We start from the raw sequence: 21,186 nt of genomic DNA, 5'->3' as shown, positions 1-21,186 counted from the left end.
GAGCGAAACTTAGTCTAAAAAAAAAACGGTTATTATACCATACCAAGGTATCCTGCAAGTGTTAAGGTCACAAAAAACAATCCTGTATGTGTAAGAACTCAGAGAATATTGTACACATATACCCTTCTTGAGGTATTCACTAGAGCAGAGGTTAACAAACTATGGCCCATGGGCCAAATCCAGCCTGCCATCTGGTTTTGTGAATAATATTTTATTGAAACACAACCATGCTCATTCTTTATGTATTGTCTATGACTGCTCCTGTGTTACACAACAATTGTGTAGTTGTAACAAAAGCCATCTGGCTCACAAAACCTAAATATTTGTTCACTGGACCTTTACAGGAAAAGTTTACCAACTCTATACTGGACTACAGAATAAGTTGCATTCACTCAAAAGACTTTAGAAAGGTCTGGCAAAAGGACTAAGGGCAAGCATTTAATATAAAACGAGAGTGGGGGAAATTTCCATTAAGAAAGCACAGGTTGCAATGCAATCCTCATACCAAAGCAGACTTCAAGATAAAAAGCATTAAATAACGTAATAAAGAAAACTTTATACAATGTTAAAAGCCACATTCCAGCTCTGGAATAGAACAAGGACTACAGGATACTGTACTTTAAAGATGTTATTAGGAGTGATATCACCAAAAATGGTGGGAGTAGGTGAGGAAGGAGACCCAGGCATCTGGGATCACCTCCCCCTTGACCTCTATACTGCATTTCAACAGAAGAAAAGGCTGACTGACTGGTGGCGCCTCCTGAATCACCTTCCTATAAGATAGCAGGCATGGTACAGGGGAATCTCTCCAGAAGGCATTGTTTTTACTTAAACAAGATAAAACCCCTACCCCATTCCTCCATCCAGAGACCAGAATCCTTTCACATGTAATTCCTAAAACTGTAAACCCAAGACCCTTTCATACGTGATTTCTAAAGCTGTAAACCCAAGACCCTTTCACTTGTAATTTCTAAGGCTGTAAACCTGAGATCCTTTCATGTGTAATATCTAGAGTGTAAGCCTATATAAAGGCAGAGCTTCTGTTTGTTAGGCGAGCTTAGCCATTTGGACAAAACAGAAAGCCTTGCTCCCAGGCCGTAATAAAAAAAACCCCTTCCTTTCTAGTTCGGTGTTTGAGAGGTCTGTTTCTCGCGACCACTCCTGCTTCATAGGAAACTCTAAAACTCCATCCCTCCACAAAGGTAACTGATAAGGTAGCAAAAAGTATCAGAATTAACTTTTTCCACAACTATGGAATCTAATAAAAATTTTCTAACAACCAGAGAAACACAGAAAGAAGCTGTAGAATTTCTATAAGAGAGCACTTTTACCCCAATCTCCTGTTCAGCAGTGGCCTCTGAAGATGACAGCCCAAGTTCCTAGGGCAGGTTGCTCTTACCAGAAGGAGCAATAGGGACCTTATTCTCAAATAACGATGGCTCTGTGTTTTGATGTCTAGTGGGTCCCTGAGGAACTGACTCAAGGGCTTGCCTTTGTTTCATATGCCTTGGAGCTTACTCAGGTCAGAAGCAGCCTCCAAGGTGGCCTTTGTCCAAAGTACTTGAAGGCAAATGTATTAGCCCCAGCCACAAGGGCTAAGAGATAACATGGGGCAACTAAAAGACCAAAAAAATCTGTAAAAAAAAAAAGAAGCTTGGAAATGAGGTATTTAAGGGAAAAGGGACTTTTTAAAATTCCTGTGCATGCTGAGGGCTAGATGCATGCTCTAAAAAGATCGGAGAAAACCTTAAGCTTTCACCTCTTAATGAACTTTGAGCTCCGTGCAAACAGGAAGAAAAGGCTAAGGCAGAGCTGTTAATGGCCTCACTAAGTGTTGAAGGAGTGCCCCAACAAAGAGCCAATCTGCAAAGTCTGGGAGAGTTTGGGTTTTTTTTCTTTTGGGGGAGTTTTTGTGGGGTTTTATTTTGGTTTTGGCTCCAGCCATTTAGGGGAATCTGTCAAACAACTAGATGGTTACTAAGCTAACAAGGGAGACCTCAGTGGCCACACATAACAAAGCATAAAAATTTACAAAAATAGTTTAGAAAAGTCACTAGAACAAATCACCACCCATAACAAGCAGCAACAACAAACACTAGGGAGGGGAGACAATCTGATTTCCAGAGCTGCCAAGTCATAATATACAACATATCTAGAGTTTACAAACAAAACAAAACAAAGAAACTGTCCCTGAGGAAGCTTAGACATGGACCTTACAAAACAAAGACTTTAAATCAATAGTCTTAAATGTGCTGAAGTCAAGAAAATCACGAACAGAGACCTAAAGAAAGCCAGAATGATCTATCAACCACATAGAAAAATAACAGTTAGAAATTATAAAAAAGAACCAAATAGAAATTACAGAGCTGAAAAGTACAATGACTGACATAAAAATGTACTACAGGTTCAACAGCAAATCTGAATAAAAAGAACAAATCAACAAGCCTAAAGATAGGTCAAATGGGAATATACAGTCAGGGAAAAAAGAAAAAAATAAAAGAAATTAACAAAGACTAAGACCTGTGAGACACTATCAATCACATTCTCTACCTATAATGGCAGTCCCTGGAGAGAAGAGAAAGGTGCAGAAAGAATATTTTTTTAAATTATTATGAAGAATTTCTCAAGTTTGATGAAAAACATTAGTCTACATATCTAAGTGAAGGCCTTCTCTTCCCAGGTCCACGAGGGGCATGGTTTTAAAGGCAGAAGTTTCCTGGCTCCACACCTCCATCCGGGAACCAGAAGGGTTTCAAATGTATAGTTTTTTTGTCTGGGTTTCCCCTGTCCTTGGCTAGGTAGAAAAAGCCTGGTGAGGCTTCTTTGTTGAAAAATCCCAGGGAAGGCTCTGGGAGGAGGGGGCTCTGTAACTCAGAGTTGCGGACCAAGCAGCCAATCTGGTATCAGAGTCAAAGATTAATCACTCCAAAGGAAGTTTGAAAGAACTCCTCTCATTGGATAAGAACATTAATGGGGAGGGAATAACTCAAGGGTTAAAACTCCAGCTGCTCCTACCTATACAGATTCCTTCTCTGGATCCCCTCCCACGATAGCATGTGAGCTTGTCTTTCTTCCTTTCTCTCACTCTCTCTCTCTCTCTCTCTGTCTAATAAATCACTTTTCCACAAAACTCTCTGGGTCCATGATATTTATTCGAACGGGCCTCTTTCCCCATTCTTAGGGGTTAGCAAGGTCAAGAACCTCTTTGGAACTGGAAGCTGAGTAAGGTTCCCTGGATATATAAGAACCACAATAAACTCCAAGTAGGATACACTCAGAGAGACCCACAACAAGACACATTGCAATCAAACTGTCAAAAATAAAGACAGAGAATCCTGAATGCATCAAGAGAGAAGAGACTTGCCATGAATAAGGCATCATAAGACTAACAGCTGATTCCTCATAATAAAATATGGAGACCATACCATAAGAGTGGATGGTATATTCAGTATTAAAAGGGGGTATAAAAACCATCAACCAATAATTCTATATTTTAAAAATTCTCCATAAAAAATGAAGAGAATGTTTAATGGGTATAGAGTTTCAGTTTTGCAGGATAAAAAAGTTCTGGAGTTTGGTTGCACAACAATATGCTTCCTATTACTGAAGCACATGCTTAAAAATGATTATGATGGTACATTTTATGTTATGTGCATTTTACCACAACTAAACATAAATTTTTAAAGAAGGAGAAATTAAGATTTTCTAGAAAAACAAAAACTAGGGAGTGTGTCATTAGTAGATCTGGCTTATATGAAATACTGCAGGAAGTGCTTCAGACTGGAATAAAGGGCACTAGACAGTAACTTGAAAACATACAAAGAAATAAAGAACACTGGGGCCGGGTGTGGTGGCTCATGCCTGTAATCCCAGTACTTTGGAAGGCTGAGGCAGGCAGATCACCTGAGGTCAGAAGTTTGACACCAGCCTGACCAACAAGAAGAAACCCCCTATCTACTAAAAATACAAAATTAGCCAGGCATGGTGGTGCATGCCTGTAATCCCAGCTACTCAGGAGGCTGAGACAGGAGAATCGCTTGAACCCAAGAGGCAGAGGTTGCAGTAAACCAAGATTGTGCCATTGCACTCCAGCCTGGGCAACAAGTGAAACTCCATCTCAAAAAAAAAAAAGAAATAAAGAACACTGATAAAGATAGCTACATATGTAAATATAAAAGTCAGTATTACTGTATTTTTGTTTTTTAACTCCTTTTTTCCCTATATAATTTAAAAGCTATATTCCACAATGTAGATACAGCCCATGAATACATTAAGGAAAAAAAAAAATTAGTAAACTGAAAAACGAAATTAAAAGACTGAGGTACAATGACTATGATTTATACAACTAAATGAGACCTCTCACATTTTATTCTAAATCAATATCTCGGATTTGTATTTCAAATGGAAGAGATCCAGAACTGAGCTCAAATACAAGCATACTGGGAAGCAAAGTCTAACAAAAAGATCACCAGCCATAAAGTCAAGATACCTAAAATGTTATACTGTCAGCTTTGCTAATAATTCTAATTGCAATGTCACTTATTAACTTCTCTGGGTCATTAGTTCCCAATTTGTGAAGTGGTAAGGATATGACAATATTATAAGAATTTAGATAAAGAATAAAGAAAACAGTTGACATAAAGTTCTTTAAATTCTTAGTCAAGTAGCAGGCAAATCCAAAATATTATCATTATTACTACTATCAGCACGCACATGCAGTTTCCTTATTTACCTGATGATGGTGAATGGTTCTTATGTTGCATGAAAAATGCTGGTACAGCAGAAACTTATCAACATCTTTCTCATTTACCTTTTTTGAGGACACTTTTGCCAGAGACGACTGGATAGAAACATGTCTGTTCTGGCACCTGTTCAGATATACAAGTGTTCAAAAAACAAGCAGTTATTAATTTGTGCTTTAGTAAAGAAATACATCATATACAAATAAGGATAGCAAAACAGTTAAGCCATTACCAAATGAGGTATTTTTAATGATGCCTACCTATGAAAATAATATTACTGGCCCATCAAAGAGGACTCTTTGCCTACTCATGCTAGCATAGTCCTCCAGATCTATTTATATATCTACTCAATCTCCCCATAAAATGCCTAAATGAATTCAGATACCATCTGCAATTACGCGAAAGATCAAAACTACCATAGAAATCACACCAATATCTCTGATCTAAATATCAGACTTTTCTAATCACTAAGTTAGGTAGTCACAGTCAATGAAAAACTAAAAAGAAGAGAAACAAAAGGATGTGTCAGGACAGCTTCCAATAACAGTTTATAATACTGAACCAAATCTCAACAGCATAATAACTTATAAAAACGCATTTTAAAACCTGACCAATTATTTTGCTTCAACCCATTCCTGCTGGGGCCACTGAGAAAACAGAAAAGTTATCTCCCTTGTACTAACAAAAAACCCTGACAAGCAACAGTAGTCAACTAGGTCATCTCTTCCTTTCCTCTCCTCTGCACAGTTCAAGCAGCTAGAGATATGGAGGGAGAGAGAGGAAGAACAGACCTGTGGCAGAAGCCTGTCTTCTCTTTGGATACAAGTAGAAAAAGAACAAAGTATATAAAAATGTGGTTTTCAATTAATGTGTTTTTTTAATGAGACACAAAACCCATAAGCCCAAGAAGGCTCTAGGTCAAAGATCTTTAATGTCTTATATATTGGGACTGTGATGTCATAGATAAGCTGCTCTTCTCAAAAGTTAAAAATCATTTGGAGGAGAGTACTTTTATGCATATCCGATATTACACATTCTCAAGTCAAGCCAATCACTGGTAAACACCAGAAATGAGATACTATAAAATTAAGCGTATATCACAATTAACATGTTTAAATAGCAATGCCACTGTACTCTAAAGGACATGAATCTCTCTTAGTATATATTGTGCAAGGAATGGCTTTTAAACTCATCAGAACCCTCCACTGAGATGACTCAGTGTAAAGAGTAAGTAGGCAGAGTTCCAGGCTCCCTGCTCAGAATTCAATTAAAACAACTTACTTTTATCTGTCTTATGTATTAGGATTCTGTTGTTTGAACAAAGAGTTCTGCTACTTAAAAAAAAAAAAGGCTGAAAACAAAGTTTTTAATGAACACTGGTATTAGCACTAACCATGCGACTCTTAACAGCACGAGTCCATAAAGCAGAAAACTCCATAAAAGAGTTACTCACAAGTTCCGAATGAAGTCAAGTGTGTCTTTGTCTTTAGCAATCATGTCTGCTAAAATATGCTGCACTCCTGTTTCAATATCCCGGAGCGTTGAAAGCCCTTTAGGAGAAGGGTAAGAGGGAAAACAAAAACAAAAAGTGTAAGATTGGTTTTAAATTCTCTAATTAAATCATGGTAAATTAATTCCAATCAAAATAAAACTTTAAATTGACAGTCTTAAGACGAAAATATTGTTAGCAGTATACTAGCTTCCCTTTGTAACAAAAACAAGTCTCCAAAAGCATTAACACAGATCCTTTACATATTATATTGCCCAGTGGTAAAAATGCATCTCTGGAGCCAGTTGCCTGGTCTAATCCTGGTTTTATCATTTGCCAGTTGTAGACACTAGGCAAGCTACTTGATTGACTGCTCTGTACCTCAGTTTTCTATAAAAGTGGAATCATAATAGTACCTCCTTTATGAAGTGATTACAAATATTAAAGATGTTAAGGGAAATATATATTTTAAAATAAGAGTCAAAACCCAAGGGACACTACCCCATTTGTTTAAAAATTATCCTTTAGAAGCAATTTCTATTTTGGATTATGGGAAATTTATTCATTTTCAACGACCCATTTGAATTTCACAAATCTCAAAAGCACAAAACGAGCTTTCACACAGTTGTTCCTCTTCACAGTTAGTCTACAGATGGGCATTAAGTTCTCTCTAAGCACTTCTGATTTGCTAATTTATAGAAATGAATCTTATAAATCAAGGTCTCTCTGATATCAACTTACAATGAGAGAGATCATTTGCATTCTTTTGTTTCATTTATTTTGTCTTTATCATTCTATTTGGATAAAAGATTTTTTGCATTAACCTTGAATTACACAAGCACTGCATCTCATATGTATGGTTTTCTGAAAACTTTACTTTTATCTAGTAATAAGGTACAAAAGCCAAAGAGGACAGGAGGACATTTATTATGACATAATTAATAATAGAAGATGTCTAGTTGGGTTGTGTTAGGAGAGCTATGTTAACTACTGAAGTAATTATGTTTATAGCTGTAAACAACATGGGTACAGGGCACTTTTTTTTTTGTTTTTGTTTTTTGAGATGGTATCTTGCTGTCACCCTGGAGTGACAGTGGTTGGAGTGCAGTGGCACGATCTCAGCTCACTGCAACTTCTGCCTTTTGGGTTCAAGCCATTCTCCTGCCTCAGCCACCCAAATAACTAGGATTACAGGCATGCGTGACCATACCCAGCTAATTTTTGTGTTTTTAGTAGAGATGGGTCTATTTCGCCTTGTTGACCAGACTGGTCTTGAACTCCTGACCTCAAGTGATCTGCCCACCTCAGCCTTCCAAAGTGTTGGGATTACAGGCGTGAGCCACTGCATCCAGTTTGCACAGGTCCACCTCTACATGGATTAATTACAATAAAAGCTGGAGCAAGGGGGCCTGCCTCTTTTGCCACCTCTTCCGCCTCCTCCACCTCTTCTGCTTTTGCTATTCCTGAAACAGAAAGAACTTCTCTTCCTTTTTCTCCTCAGCGTATTCAATGTGAAGATGATGAGAATGAAGACCTTTATGATAACCCACTTCAACTTAATAAACAGTAAATATATTTTCTCTTCCTTACAATTTTCTTAATAACATTTTCTTTTTTCTAGCTTACCTTATTATAAGAATATAGTATATAATACACGTAACATATAAAATATGTGTTCATCGACTTTATGTCATCAGTAAGGCTTCAGGTCAACAGTAGGCTAGTAATAGTTAAGTTGTTAGGAAGTCAAAAGTTATACCTACATTTTCAACTTTGAAGTGGGAGTTGAGGGTGGAGGTGTTCCCCTAATCTCTGTATTATGCAAGGGTAAACTATATTTTAAAGAAATTTAAAGAAAAAACTTTGGTTAATGAAACTAATAGGAATTCTATTTACATTTTGAGAAAACTTTCCTATGAGGGAATTTTCAGTAACAAATTACCTTTACAAGATGGAAGACTGTATATTTAATGGACTTAAAACAGCTACTGTACACAAAGCACTCAATAAACATTTGCTCTTGTGTTAGCTCTCTCTGTCTTTATCTAGGAAAACCATTTACAAGAACTAATTCCTGGGGTCCCAAGTACCTCAAAGTATCATTACATAAAGCTTAAAGAGAACACCAGCATAAGTCAGTAGTTAAGATGGAACCTACAGTGAGAACCATTAATGGAAGCAGAGAACAGAAAGAAGAAATTATAGACTTTGCAATAACAAAGGGCCTTCGAAAATCTATCATAATAGAACAATGTAATTTGAAGACCTTATGTAATTAATGAATCTAATCAAAACTGTGCTAGAGCTCTAGAGAAATGTTGTAAAGTGTAACCTAAGGATCCAAAAATGAAATCATACCAGGTACTTATTAAAACTGTGAATTCCTAGACTGTGGAACTGATGTGTTTAACGGAGGATCCCAGATAACTCTGATACTCATTATACTTTAAAAAACTTCTGCTAGGGAAGTGCCTTGAGCTACTTCTAGAGCAGTAGTTCTCAATGGGAGATAGAAATTTTCAGAGTCATTCCCCTTCTCAGTACAATCAGGGAGAAGACAAATTTAAAAAGAAAGTCTTCTGTGTTTTGAAAAAGTTCCTTCCCCAGTCAAAGAGAATAGATCTTATGGGTTTAATACACCCAAAGATAACAGAAGTTCCAAAAGTTTAGCAACTCAGTTAAATCAAGAGGAAATACAGTCCACAGAACCAGAAAATCATATGCATTACAGTGAAATTTTTTCAGCTACAGAATCTTCAAACCTCCACACCTGTAAACAAAAACCAAAAGGCCAACATTTCTTTTCACTTTCTCTGCACTTAGGCTACCTCTTCTTATATGTAACAGAACAATCAGTTACTCCCTCTTGTACACAAAAGTAGTATTTTGGATCTCCCAGAACATAGTCCATTTGTGGCACAGTATAGCTTTACAATTCAGACCAAAGGCTTGCTGGTCGGTGTCAAGCAAGCAAGAAGTGTCTTCTACTGGGGAAAAAAACTGAACTGTCCGGTTTCTTAAATATTTCTTTCAGGAATGATAGGAATTATGAAACTTCTTTAGAAAAACAAATAAAATTAAGGGTGATCATGATTGTAACATTAAAAAAAGGGAGACAAAGAGAAGGAGAAAACCTTCCTATCAAACTTAAAAAAAAAAAAAAGCATTACCTAGCTTGCTAATATAGACTAACTTATAATAATTCTACATTTTTGATCAGGGTAAAAGAGGGAGTAAATCAAAGAAAAGTCCTGATATGTCTGCTAGTATAGAACTACTCTAACTGTGCTGGGCCCTGAACTATCCACATTATAAGAAGTATCACCATGTGTCCACTGTCATGTATTCCAGCAGTATCACCATGTATAACAATCTAAAGAGATATGGTTCAAAAACCTACTCAGTAGGAACTCAGTATATGAGAGAACTCAAGAGACCTTGGTATCAAGGGTAGTGAGAAGTAGAAGGAAAGTAAATCAACAACAAGAAGAAAAATAAAAATAAAAATAGTTGATAAGCCTTTGTGCATCTGACATTCTGAAAGTTTCAACATTCCATTTTAATAAACCCTATGATCACTGGGGACAGATAGTTCCTACTGTGGTTAACCTTAATGCATAGCTATAGTCTTAGCTATTATTAAAATATTAAGTGTTGTAATCATTTGAAATCTAACTATAAATACACATTAAATATTAAACAAACTTGAATTTTACCCATTTCAACCCATCTCTAAATTCAAATAATCCTATTTTACTTTTTCTTTACATTATTGCCCTTCTCCAAACATTAAGATAAGTGTATTTGGGTATAAACAGATACTTGGATTTTACAGACACACCTCATCAATTTTTTAGATCATAAATTCACATTTGCTGTGTTATTTAAAATAAAAACAGGCTACGGTATGCTATAATTTTCTAAAGGTTAATACATATACTGTGGATTTTGTTATGAGACTGCCCCCTACAGACATTTACATGTCCCAGCCTAAGGGATCCACAAAAGGACAAAAGAAACTGGAGATAGGGGCGGGGTGGAAAGATGTAGTTCAAAGGGTACAAAGTTACAGTAGCTATGGAGGCTAAAAAAGACTAGAGATCTAACATAAAGCATGGGGACTACAGTTAATAATATCATAATGTATACTGGAAATTTGCTAAGACAGCAGATTTTAGGTGCTCTTAACACAAAAGAAGGTAACTATGTGAGATGATGAATATGTTAATTTGCTTATCAAGTACAGAATAGCTTGACTATAGTACTCATTTCACTATGTAGTAATACATGTATATGAAAACATGTTGCCCATGTTAAGTATATAATTTTTAATATTAAAAGAATAATTTTTTAAGAGTAGAGATCACCAGAGCATCAATCTCCCCACTCAATCCTAACAGTGAATTCCTGAGAAGAAGCCACTCTTAACCAAAGTTTTTACTCTACGGCTCATTTTTACAATAAAACCAATGCATCTTGACATTTATCAAGTGTCATTTTCCTTGAGTTTTTGTTAGAAATACCTCTCCCTTACTTCTTCCCTCTCTTATTCTCTCTTGTGCATGCACACACATGAAAGAATAGGAAAACACACTTGGAAGAAAATTTCAGAAAAAGACACTTTACTTCTAGAGTAGAACTGTGAAAGTGGAGCTTCACTTTACACTTCCTAGCTGTCAGAACTGTTGACATTTTTAAGGACTATTTATGACTTTTATAAGTAAACAAATTTTTAGAAATAAAAGCTTTAATGGACAATATAGGAGAATCTTTAAAACCTTGAGATATGAAGGAATTTCTTTAAAAAGAAAAAAACCACTATTAACGATAATAAAACTAAACTAATATCTATTTATCAAGAGATGGCATAAAGTGAAAAAAGTTACAAACTGGGGAAAAAGATTACAACACATATAAATGACTAAAAATATTTAAAAATATTTTTAAGAAGAAAACACAATAGAAAAACAAGCAAAGACTAGAACAGGCACTTCATTAAAAGAGAAAAGCTATCGGCTACTCAATAGGTATGTCAGGATTTGTTTTATTTCAATTATTCTACATATGCTATAATATTCTTTTGTATAATCATTACTTAACAGTTTTTTAAACATACTTTTTTAAATTTATAAAAAGAAACAAAGTTGATCTCTGTAAATAAAGCTAGTACCTTTAACATCAGGCCTAATGTATGATAGCAGATTAAGCTCCCCTGGTTTCTCAAGCAGTGTCCTGGCTGCTCCTTCTAAGCCCAACTGTCTTGCTCTCTGGGCTTTGGTCCCTTTGCTCCCAGTTTTATATGGAGCAGACTAGAAAATAAAGGCAGAAAACATATGATTCAGTTTTAAAAAAACAAAAGTTAAAGCTAGGATACAAAATTAGAAGACATGCTGAAAATGCTGAAAGAATCCTTTTCTTAATCCTTGTTTCTTCCTTCAGAGATGAATTAATACTAACTAGAAAATGCTTACTGTATGAAGATGGTATGTGCCTTATCTCATTCTTTATATTTTTCCATATGCTAAATTAGTTGTTTGGTTTCACTCATCTTAAAAACTCATTGCCTGCACTGCAATGTCCTCAACTCAAGCAAGCTCCTTTGAAAGTGTTCTACACACAATTCTTAATCCACACACTCCTCAACCCACCACCATCTGGCTTCTCTTCACTTGGTAGAAGATAACACAAAATCCATGATCTCCTTGCAAGTGATAACACAAAAATCCATGATGATCTCCTAATTACCAAATATATTCAGTCCTTATTTTGCCAAACTACATGTAACTACTGATCATGACCTCCATCTAAAACTCTCTTCCCTGCTGTTGCAGGGCACCATCATCTCCTGATTCTCCTCATACTTGCCTATTTAAGCTCTCCAACCCTCTACCCACACTTTAAAAGGTGGTATCTCCCAGTGGTACTATCCTGACCTGCTGACAAACCCTCCTTGAGTGAGTCCTTCCATTCTCATGGTTTCATATTCCAACTACAGACTGAAGACGTCTCTAGTTCAGCACTCTCCAATAAGCTTCACATTTGTATAATCAACTGTCCTTCCCTACTTGACTGGAAATTCCTTGAGACAAAGACCATATATTTATTCATCTTTGTACACCCAAGTGCCAAGCACCAAAAAAGCACTCTATACTTATTAAATAAAAAAATAAATATTTTGTTGCATTAAATAATAGTGGCCAATGATGTTAGCTTTTTATTTCTTGGTCCTCCTTAACCATAAGAAGACCCAAATTGTAATATAGTCAGGTATTACATTAAAAGGTAAAAAGGGTTCCTTACCACATGTTCTAGTTCTTCAAATGTTTTACAATTCAGCAAGGCTTTTAACAAGCACTCAGACATCTTCCCTTCCTTCTTAATTTTCTGGATTGTATTATGAACTTTCTTTACAACGGCCCTGAAAACAGAAACTTTTGTAATATCCAAGACCTCTGTCAAAACCTTTTTAAGACTACTTCAAACTTACAGAAAAGTTGCAGGTAAAGTAAAAGAAACTTTATTCTCTCTGATCTGTTTGAGAATAAGTTAACAGCCCTACAGCCCGACACTTTAGTGTGATTTCCTATATATACAAATCTCCTGCATAACCACACAATAACCATCAATATCAGGTAATTAATACTAATATTCATTACCATCTAATCTGCAGACCTCATTCAAGTTTTACCAATTGTCCCAATAATATCCTGCATGATGAATTCAGTTAAGAATTATGGGTTACATGTAGTTGCCATGCATCTACAGTCTCGTTCAAGCAAAAAAAATACTTCATTCCCTCCTTGATTTTCTTCTTGATAAGGCCTTGATATTTTTGAATGCTACAGGACAGTTATTTTGTAGAATGTCCTGCAGCTTAGGTTTCTCTGATGTGTCCTCACAATTAAATACAGATGGAGCATCTTTGGCAGAAATATCATAGAAGTCATACAGTGTTCTTCTCACTACACCTTATTAGGTGGCAAATGATTTTGATTTGCCTCATTACTGATTAACTATGATCATTTCATCAAGGTAGTATCTGTGAGTTTCTCCATAACATAGGTACTCTTTATTCCCCTTGTAATCTTAAGTATTTTGTGGAAAGGTACTTTGAGACTATATAATTATCCGATTCCTCATCAAACTTTGAATTTCTTATTTTATTTAGTGCTTACAAACCATTGCTTTCATTTATCTTAATGTTCAAATCATTCCAGATTTGGCCAGAAGTAGCCCCTTCAAGGTAGCTTCCATGTCCTTCTGATATGTCCCTGTCATTGTGCGACCACTTCCTTATTCTCTGGCATACAATATTGCAGGTGCATCTTCTAGTTTCCCTGCCCCAGGAATCAGGAGAATGACACTTAGAAACCAAGTTAGGGGTACTAGGTATGCTCATTGCTACTGGAGTATCACTGCTCAGGATGAGCACACCTAGCACCCACAATTGGTTTCCAAATACCATTCCCCATTAAAAAGAACCAGGATTCCATGTAGAAAAGCTGATTCCAGGAATCAATTTACAGGGATCCTAACTAAACAAGTTAGGACAAAAGGAAGGCTGGGCACAGTAGTTCCCCCACTTTACAAAAGGTTTTCACTGTAAATATACAATCCTGTTGTTATAGGATGATGCTTCTCATCCTATTGTATTACCTCCTATTTATAAGATCTCCCTAACAATGGTATTGCTAAAATGATGGGCAAAAGTTAGAAATGATAATATGATTTATTCAAAATGACCAATGGAAAAGAAAATTAAATCAACTTACAATTTAAAAAAAAAAAAACTAAAGGCAGAAGGCTGTAAATTAAAGAGACGAATATGTAGTCCTTAGATTACAACCTGTATATCTTCTACATTCAGGGTAGCCCAAGATTGTTTTCAAGGGCTAAAGCCTACCAAGGTCATTTTAACAAAAAGCCAATTCCCTTTGTCCTATTAGCCTGCATATAAGGAAGAAGAGAATTATCTTTAGAGAAAAATACAAAAAAAACTTCTTACTATCCAGAATCATATTCTTTAATTCACTTTTCAACAGTGAATTTTAAAATATTTTTTACCTTGCAACCCAGGATACACACATACATATGCTGCATAATTGAAACATTTCATGAAACAATATTTACCTTTACCACATAAATTTACTCCTATATTTTCTATTCACTATTTCATTTTTTAAATGGCATGACTTATTAAACTGGTTTTACTTCTTATCTAGGGTAGAAATTAACTGATTGAAAACCAATGCTCTAGTTATAGAAAACGCTGAGCCTAAGAAAAAATAGAGATCATATCTCATTACCCAAAAGAAACCTCTGTATTATAGAAAAAGATCTCTTAAGTTCCAATCAATGGCCCCCCACTTACTTCAAAGAATATTCATTCCTCTACTAATATTCAATGTATTACCTATTCATAGAAACCCAGAGAATGAAACTCTTTTGCAGAAGTGTTTTTTTAAAAAAAAAAAGAAAGAAAATGATAATATTCTTGACATAAAGCTCCTATTTGTACCCCAAACAACCAAATATTGTTAGACGACCTTCTAATTTTTTAAGTAAGCTTTTCTTGCTTGGGATGCTTTCTCCAATATCAAATCCAAAACCCTGAGACTTTCTGAATTACCTGCTTTCAACCAAACAGAAAGCTTACTTCAGAATTTGCAAACTGCTGGCCTTCTAGGTGTGGTCAAGAGTGGTTTTGCTTGGCCCAGAAATTTATTACATAAAAAACCAAATTACCAGCTTTTCAGAAATAGGAAGACCCAGCAAACTGGGCAGACAATCCTGCGTAATGATAATCTACTGGAGATCAGCAGGGGTTGCCACTCTTATATAGGATTTGCAATCCCCAGTTCTTATCCCCGATGCTTGATTATCCTGGTCTGGCTCTGGAAGATTTGCATCCAAGACTATTTGATTAGCAAGTCATTTATACTTGCACATTGGCGAATTGATTCTGCCTCTCAGTGAAGTATAACTTTCCACATATTGCATTTTAATTCTCCTGGCACTAAAAGAACTTCAACAAAAGGGGTAGAAAAGTTACTGAGATGCAAGTTCCCCAAAAATAACAGAAAGCTTATCAAACTTGTTATAAAAATTACCTTAATACTTTTCAAATGGCTTCACAGAATGATATCCAATTTTAATCAGATCTTTTTGGTACATTTGAAGAATGTACACATTAACACAGTGCTTGTAGGAGACATGCAATAAATGCATAAGCAGTAAAGTGTTTTAATAAACCCTATCAAATAATATAGTTAGTCTTATAGTCAGTCTTCTAGTCTTTGTACATACTTCTGAGTTATTAACAGTGAGTCCAGAGGCATAATTTTTTTAAAAGGAACTTTCCATTCTATAACCATACAAAACTTAACAATTCACTATTGTTAAATTACCATAACCATTAAAAGTATGGTACGAGGGCCAGGCGTAGTAGCTCAAGCCTGTAATCCCAGCACAGGGATTACAGGGAGGCCAAAGTGGGCAGATTACTTAAGGCCGAGAGTTCAAACCAGCCTGGCCAACATGGCAAAATCCTGTCTCTACTAAAAATACAAAATTAGCTCGGCGTGGTGGCGCATGCCTGTAATCCCAGCTACTCAGGAGACTAAGGCAAGACAGTCACCTGAGCCTGGGATGTGGAGATTATAGTGAGCTGAGATTGCACCCCTGCACTTCAGCCCAGGTGACAGCAAGACTCCATCTCAAAAAAAAAAAAAAAAAAGTATGGGAAAAAGAAATACACATATTTTCTACCAAACTCTATACTGCCGAAGAACTCTCTACTTAGGAACTTTATGAAATTTAAAGGACAGTTTTATGCAAGCAATTAAGATTTAGACTAAAATGTACTTTCTGACTTTCTTGCTGGCAGTCCTAATTTTGCCATTCTGCCCAATAATTTCTATGAAAGAAGAAGACAGTCAAACTCTGAGGCACACACTTTTACTGCAAATGACCTTTTTGCTAACACATGTTCAAGCTATGCATAAACACACCAGCAGAGGGACTCCATACAACTGCTAAATAAGTACAATAGAGCTAACTTCCTCTGTCAGAAGAGGACTATATCCAGATTACAATAATTCAAGGAAACAAAATGTTGAAATTGTCAAATATACTGTCATTCACTTTCCCACTGTTCCTCACTGGCCTTTTTCCATTACACTAGGCTCATCCTTTCCTAGGTTTCTTACCGTAGTTCTTCTAGGGTTTGTTGAACTTCTCTCAAGGAATCAGCATCAAGGTTATTAATGAGCTCTTTTCGATAACGTATAATGAAGGGAATTGTGTTGTCATCATTAAAGAGACGAATGGCGTTGGCACAAACCCAAGGTTCAACATTAGTTCTTTCAGATAAAACCTGCAAATTAAAGATACTTTGTGATTTAAAATACTGAAAATTAAACATCTATATTATCATGTATAATTTAAAACACAATATCAAACAATGTTCTCCACTGACTTAGAAACTACTTGCTACAGTTTTTTAAAAAAAGAAAGTCATATAAAATACATGTATGCACTGACAATCATAATGGTAAAATAGTCATTTCACAAACTCAAAAAAATCCAATCAAAACCACTGTATCATTCAAATTCCAGTGTTCAACAAGGGCACTTTTTAATGATGCAATGATAAACTTTTCATCTCTCATATTGATAGCAAAGGAGTTAGTAACTGACTACGTCACCAGGAGAGCAAGGAAAAGCCATTTTTAGTCATTGCTAGTGAGCAATTTGGCAATATCTATCAAAATTTACAATGCATAAATAAACTCTTTGGCCCAGCAGCAGTTCTAATAAAAATTTTTTTTAAAGAACTGTTCCTAGCATAGTAAAATTCAGCAAAAACCTAAGTTTACAATGGGGGAACTGGAAAACATGATGTTATGTCCATACAAAATACCATACAACCATTTAAGAATCTGAGGCAGCTCTATCTGAACTAATATGAAATGATTCACAAGATCTGGAAATAGAAAGGTAATTGGTTGGCTGAGGGTTAGAGCTGGAAGACCCTTCTATATCTTTTGAATTTTGTATCATGCACAAATACAACATATTCAAACTAATTAATTACTTTTTAAATTTTTTTAGTATTTTGAGATAATGTCTCACTCTTTCACCCAGGCTGGAGTGCAGTAGCACGATCGTGATTCAATGCAACCTCGAACTTGCAGGCTCAAGTGATCCTCCAGCCTCAGCCTCCAAACAGTTGGGACTACAGGCCACACAATCACACCTGGCTAATTTTTTTTTTTTTTTGTAGAGATGAGGTCTTACTATGTTGCCCATGCTGGTCTCAAATACCTGGGCTCAAGTGATCCTCCTGTCTCAGCCTCCCAAAATGCTGGGATTACTGGCGTGAAGCACCAAATCAGGCAATTAATTATATTTTTAAATATTTGTTTAGGCCGGGTGCAGTGGCTCAAGCCTGTAATACCAGCACTTTGGGAGGCCGAGGTGGGTGGAATACAAGGTCAACAGATCATGAACATCCTGGTCAACATGGTGAAACCCTGTCTCTACTAAAAATACAGAAAATTAGCTGGGCATGGTGGCGCCTGCCTATAATCCCAGCTACTCGGGAGGCTGAGGCAGGAGAACTGCCTGAACCCAGGAGGCAAAGGTTGCCTGAACCCAGGAGGTGAAGGTTGCACCATTGCACTCCAGCCTAGGTAACGTGAGCAAAACTCCGTCTCAAAAAAAAAAAAAAAATTTGTTTAAAATATTATTTATTTAAAATATTCACTATTTTAAATATTTTAAATAAATGTTTAAAATATTCACTATTTTAATAAATATTTTAAAACAAATTCTTATTTAAACATAATTATTTTAAACATTTTTAAATAATTATTTTAAAACATTAAAATATTTAAATTATTTTAAATAAATATTAAAATGTATATTATATTAAAATACTAATATTATTTACAATAATATTAAAAGATTATTTATTAATTGTTTAAATATTTAATTATTTTTAAGTCTATAGGTCTTAGCAAAACATACATGTAAGCAGAAAAGTTTAGAAAAGTCAGCCTGGAAAAGAGAAAGAATAAAATGCAATTTTTGTAGTTTCCCAAAACCTAAGTGGCTCTTTCAAAGTAAAGAACAAAAGGAGTAAGTTTTATTATTATTTCAACCCTGAATACCAAGATCTGACAGAAACTGGGGTAAAAAACAGGGAAAAATTACTAAAGAATTATCATAAACAACTGATTACCAAAATCAAGTTCAGATAAATAAACAGACTGAATTTTAAGACTACATATGAAATAAATGGCTAAACTCCAGAGACTGTAGAGAATGTCTCATTCTCAGGGCATCTTAAATCCTGAGGTCTACATCTTATCACCCATTCTGATGGATTACTACCAATTCTGATAAGAATGCCAATTTCACATCTCTATCCCTGACTCTCTTCAGTGTGAGCTCCACACTCATTTAGTCAACTATTTGACATATTCTCTTAGAAATCTAATGGGCATCTCAAACCTTGCATTCGCAAAGTTATCTTCTTCTCATACTTATTTCTCCTCTAGTTTTACCCATATCATGCAATTCAAATGGCAGTTCAACCCAGAAAACTACAAGTCCATTCCAACTCCTTCAACTCTGAAACCCAATCCACCTTAAGAATGAGTTACCTTGAACTGCAAAATATTTCCTTACTCTATCACTGTTCTTCATTTCTTCTGCCGCACATCCCAGTCTAGTTCTAGCCTGCACTAATGAAATAGCCTTTGACTGTTCTCCCCATATTCACTCCAAATCGCATCTATTCCAGTATACACAAAGCAACAAGAATGTTATTTTCAAAATGTATATATTGACCTGGTCACTGATTTCCCCTTGAATTTGGAATCCAATCTCCTCACTATGACCCAAAAGACATCAGCCTCTCTCCAAACTCATCTTATCCAGTCTTTCCCTAGATCATTAGAAACCAGCCCAATAGCCTTCTCTCAGTTCCTAGAACAAGCCCAGTTGCTTTGCTCTTAAGAGGCCTTCATGAGGCTCCTCCCTCTTTAGAAATGCTCCTGTTGCTTGTTATCTTCCCTGACCCTCACAAAAATCAACTCATTTGTATTTTCTCCCTCAAACCTGTATCTTTTCCTGTTTCCTATTCCAGTCCACATCACATCATCTACCACAGAAACCAAAGAGATATAGGGTTATCTCCCCTAATATTGTGGCCATGTCTCCATTATATAGCAGCTATGTGACTTGACAGCACTTGACTCTAACTTCAGCTCCACAGCATTTGGCTCAGGTAACCAGTTGTTTTCAGAATTAACAGCTTGAATGCTCCATTGCCCTGGCCAGAGAGATTAGCCCAATCAGCATGAAGTTCAAGATTTAGGCTGGAACTCTGGACCTAGGTACAATTTCTTCCTCTGAAGAAATACAGTTTGTAGAGGTAGAAATTCAAAGTTGTAGCCATTTTATTGTTATGAGGATGGTAGTGCTTAGAGGATAGCAGAGAGATCATTTCAGTGAACTGACCAAAATTTTCCTGTTACATAGGCCAATAAATCTCCTTTATTGCTTAAGCTAGTTTGAGACAGTTTTCTCTTACTGTAACCAAAGCATTCTAATCAACGGCCTAAGAATCACTGCGTATTTTCTATCATATCCATCTACTCTGTCAGCAGGGAGGCAAACAGAACTTCTAAAATGTCTGTTCTGTCCCCACTCAAGCTCTCTTTCCACTAATAGCATCTTTTATCTGAACCCATAGCAGGCTTTTATTGTAGTCTATGCCGCCCACCCATCCTATCTGTATTACTACAGATTATGTTTCTAAAATACCTTATTTTTTCATTTTCTTTGTTTGAACTTAAGCTCCAGTGACTCTTATCTACCTATGGGTAAAGGTGCAACCACTTCCCTCTTGAGGCCTTCATAAGGCTGCTCATGAAGAAGTTAGCAATCTAGAAGGGAAGCTAACAATATTAATATAAATAAGTACAAATAAAACAGCATGTGCCAGGCACTAAGGGGTACCATGATTTTAAAGAGGAGAAAGATCTCCCTGAGGTAATCAAGGAAGGCCTGCTCCAGGGATAGTATTTTGGTTGAGCCTTGAAAGATAGGCAAGATTCTGAAAGACAGAAATGACAGGTGGAAATGACAGGAATGCTCATCATTTTGGAACTGTGTCATTTTTAGAGCAATCCATGGGCTCCCACTACCCAACAGCTCAGCTATTGTTGAATAAAAGAAACCTAAGACAGCTAAGACTCCAGACCCTCATCTGGATGGTAGTAGGTCCTAACAAATCTATAATGCATCACATATGTTAAGGGAGTGTACACTGCTGCTTATGCAAATTTGATCCTTGAAATTAAGGCAAACAAAACTACATACAAGCAGTCTTCATTTTGGGGCCTCCAAATCACCAAATTTTTCTATATTGATTCAGTTGAACATTTATATTAGCTCATATTATATGCCAATAACCAAACTAAGCCAATGATAATCAAGATGTAAAAAAAAATCAAGTCCCTCTTCCAAGGAGCTAACAAGCTAACAAAAGCAGACAGACATGTAAATAGTTGATATATGGTATGGTTCATACTCTGACAGAAGTATATATACATTGTTTTAAGACCACAGGAAAGGTGGAGACATCAGATTGCTCAGCAAAGGTGGCAGCGTCCCAAAAACCACTTCCCAACTCAGAGGCAAGGAGTACTCCGATTTTCAGAGAATAGGCTTTCAACTGTCAAAAATCACTTCAAAAAAGGAAAAGGAGGAAAAAAAACTGCCTGAAATTAAAAGGAAAATCTAGCCTAGAATTTTCAAAATATTTTCTAAGAAGGCAAAAGGCCATAAAATAGTTCTTGGGCCTTTAAATGACATAACTTGCTTCTAGTCACTATTCCCACAACATAACAAAGGGCATTACTGCTACTGGCTTACAAATAAAAC

The 21,186-nt window shown here is 36.0% G+C and overlaps 1 protein-coding gene across 2 annotated transcripts in view; it reads right to left on the bottom strand.

The window, feature by feature from the left end:
- Nucleotides 1-21,186, bottom strand: part of SRBD1 (S1 RNA binding domain 1) — a 239,963-nt gene that overhangs the window by 199,294 nt on the left and 19,483 nt on the right. For both annotated transcript variants that reach the window (XM_035272653.3, XM_078348438.1), the window contains exons 5-9: nucleotides 16,440-16,606; nucleotides 12,532-12,649; nucleotides 11,402-11,540; nucleotides 6,196-6,292; nucleotides 4,733-4,868 (exon numbers count right to left, since the gene is read on the bottom strand). In XM_035272653.3, coding sequence (XP_035128544.1) covers nucleotides 4,733-4,868; nucleotides 6,196-6,292; nucleotides 11,402-11,540; nucleotides 12,532-12,649; nucleotides 16,440-16,606 — 657 coding nt within the window. The remainder of the gene's footprint in view (nucleotides 1-4,732; nucleotides 4,869-6,195; nucleotides 6,293-11,401; nucleotides 11,541-12,531; nucleotides 12,650-16,439; nucleotides 16,607-21,186) is intronic.

This window comes from Callithrix jacchus, chromosome 14, assembly GCF_049354715.1.
Source record: "Callithrix jacchus isolate 240 chromosome 14, calJac240_pri, whole genome shotgun sequence".
NCBI lineage: Eukaryota > Metazoa > Chordata > Mammalia > Primates > Cebidae > Callithrix > Callithrix jacchus.
Note: the sequence above shows the minus strand (reverse complement) of the source record. Positions and strands in the feature narration are given on the sequence as shown.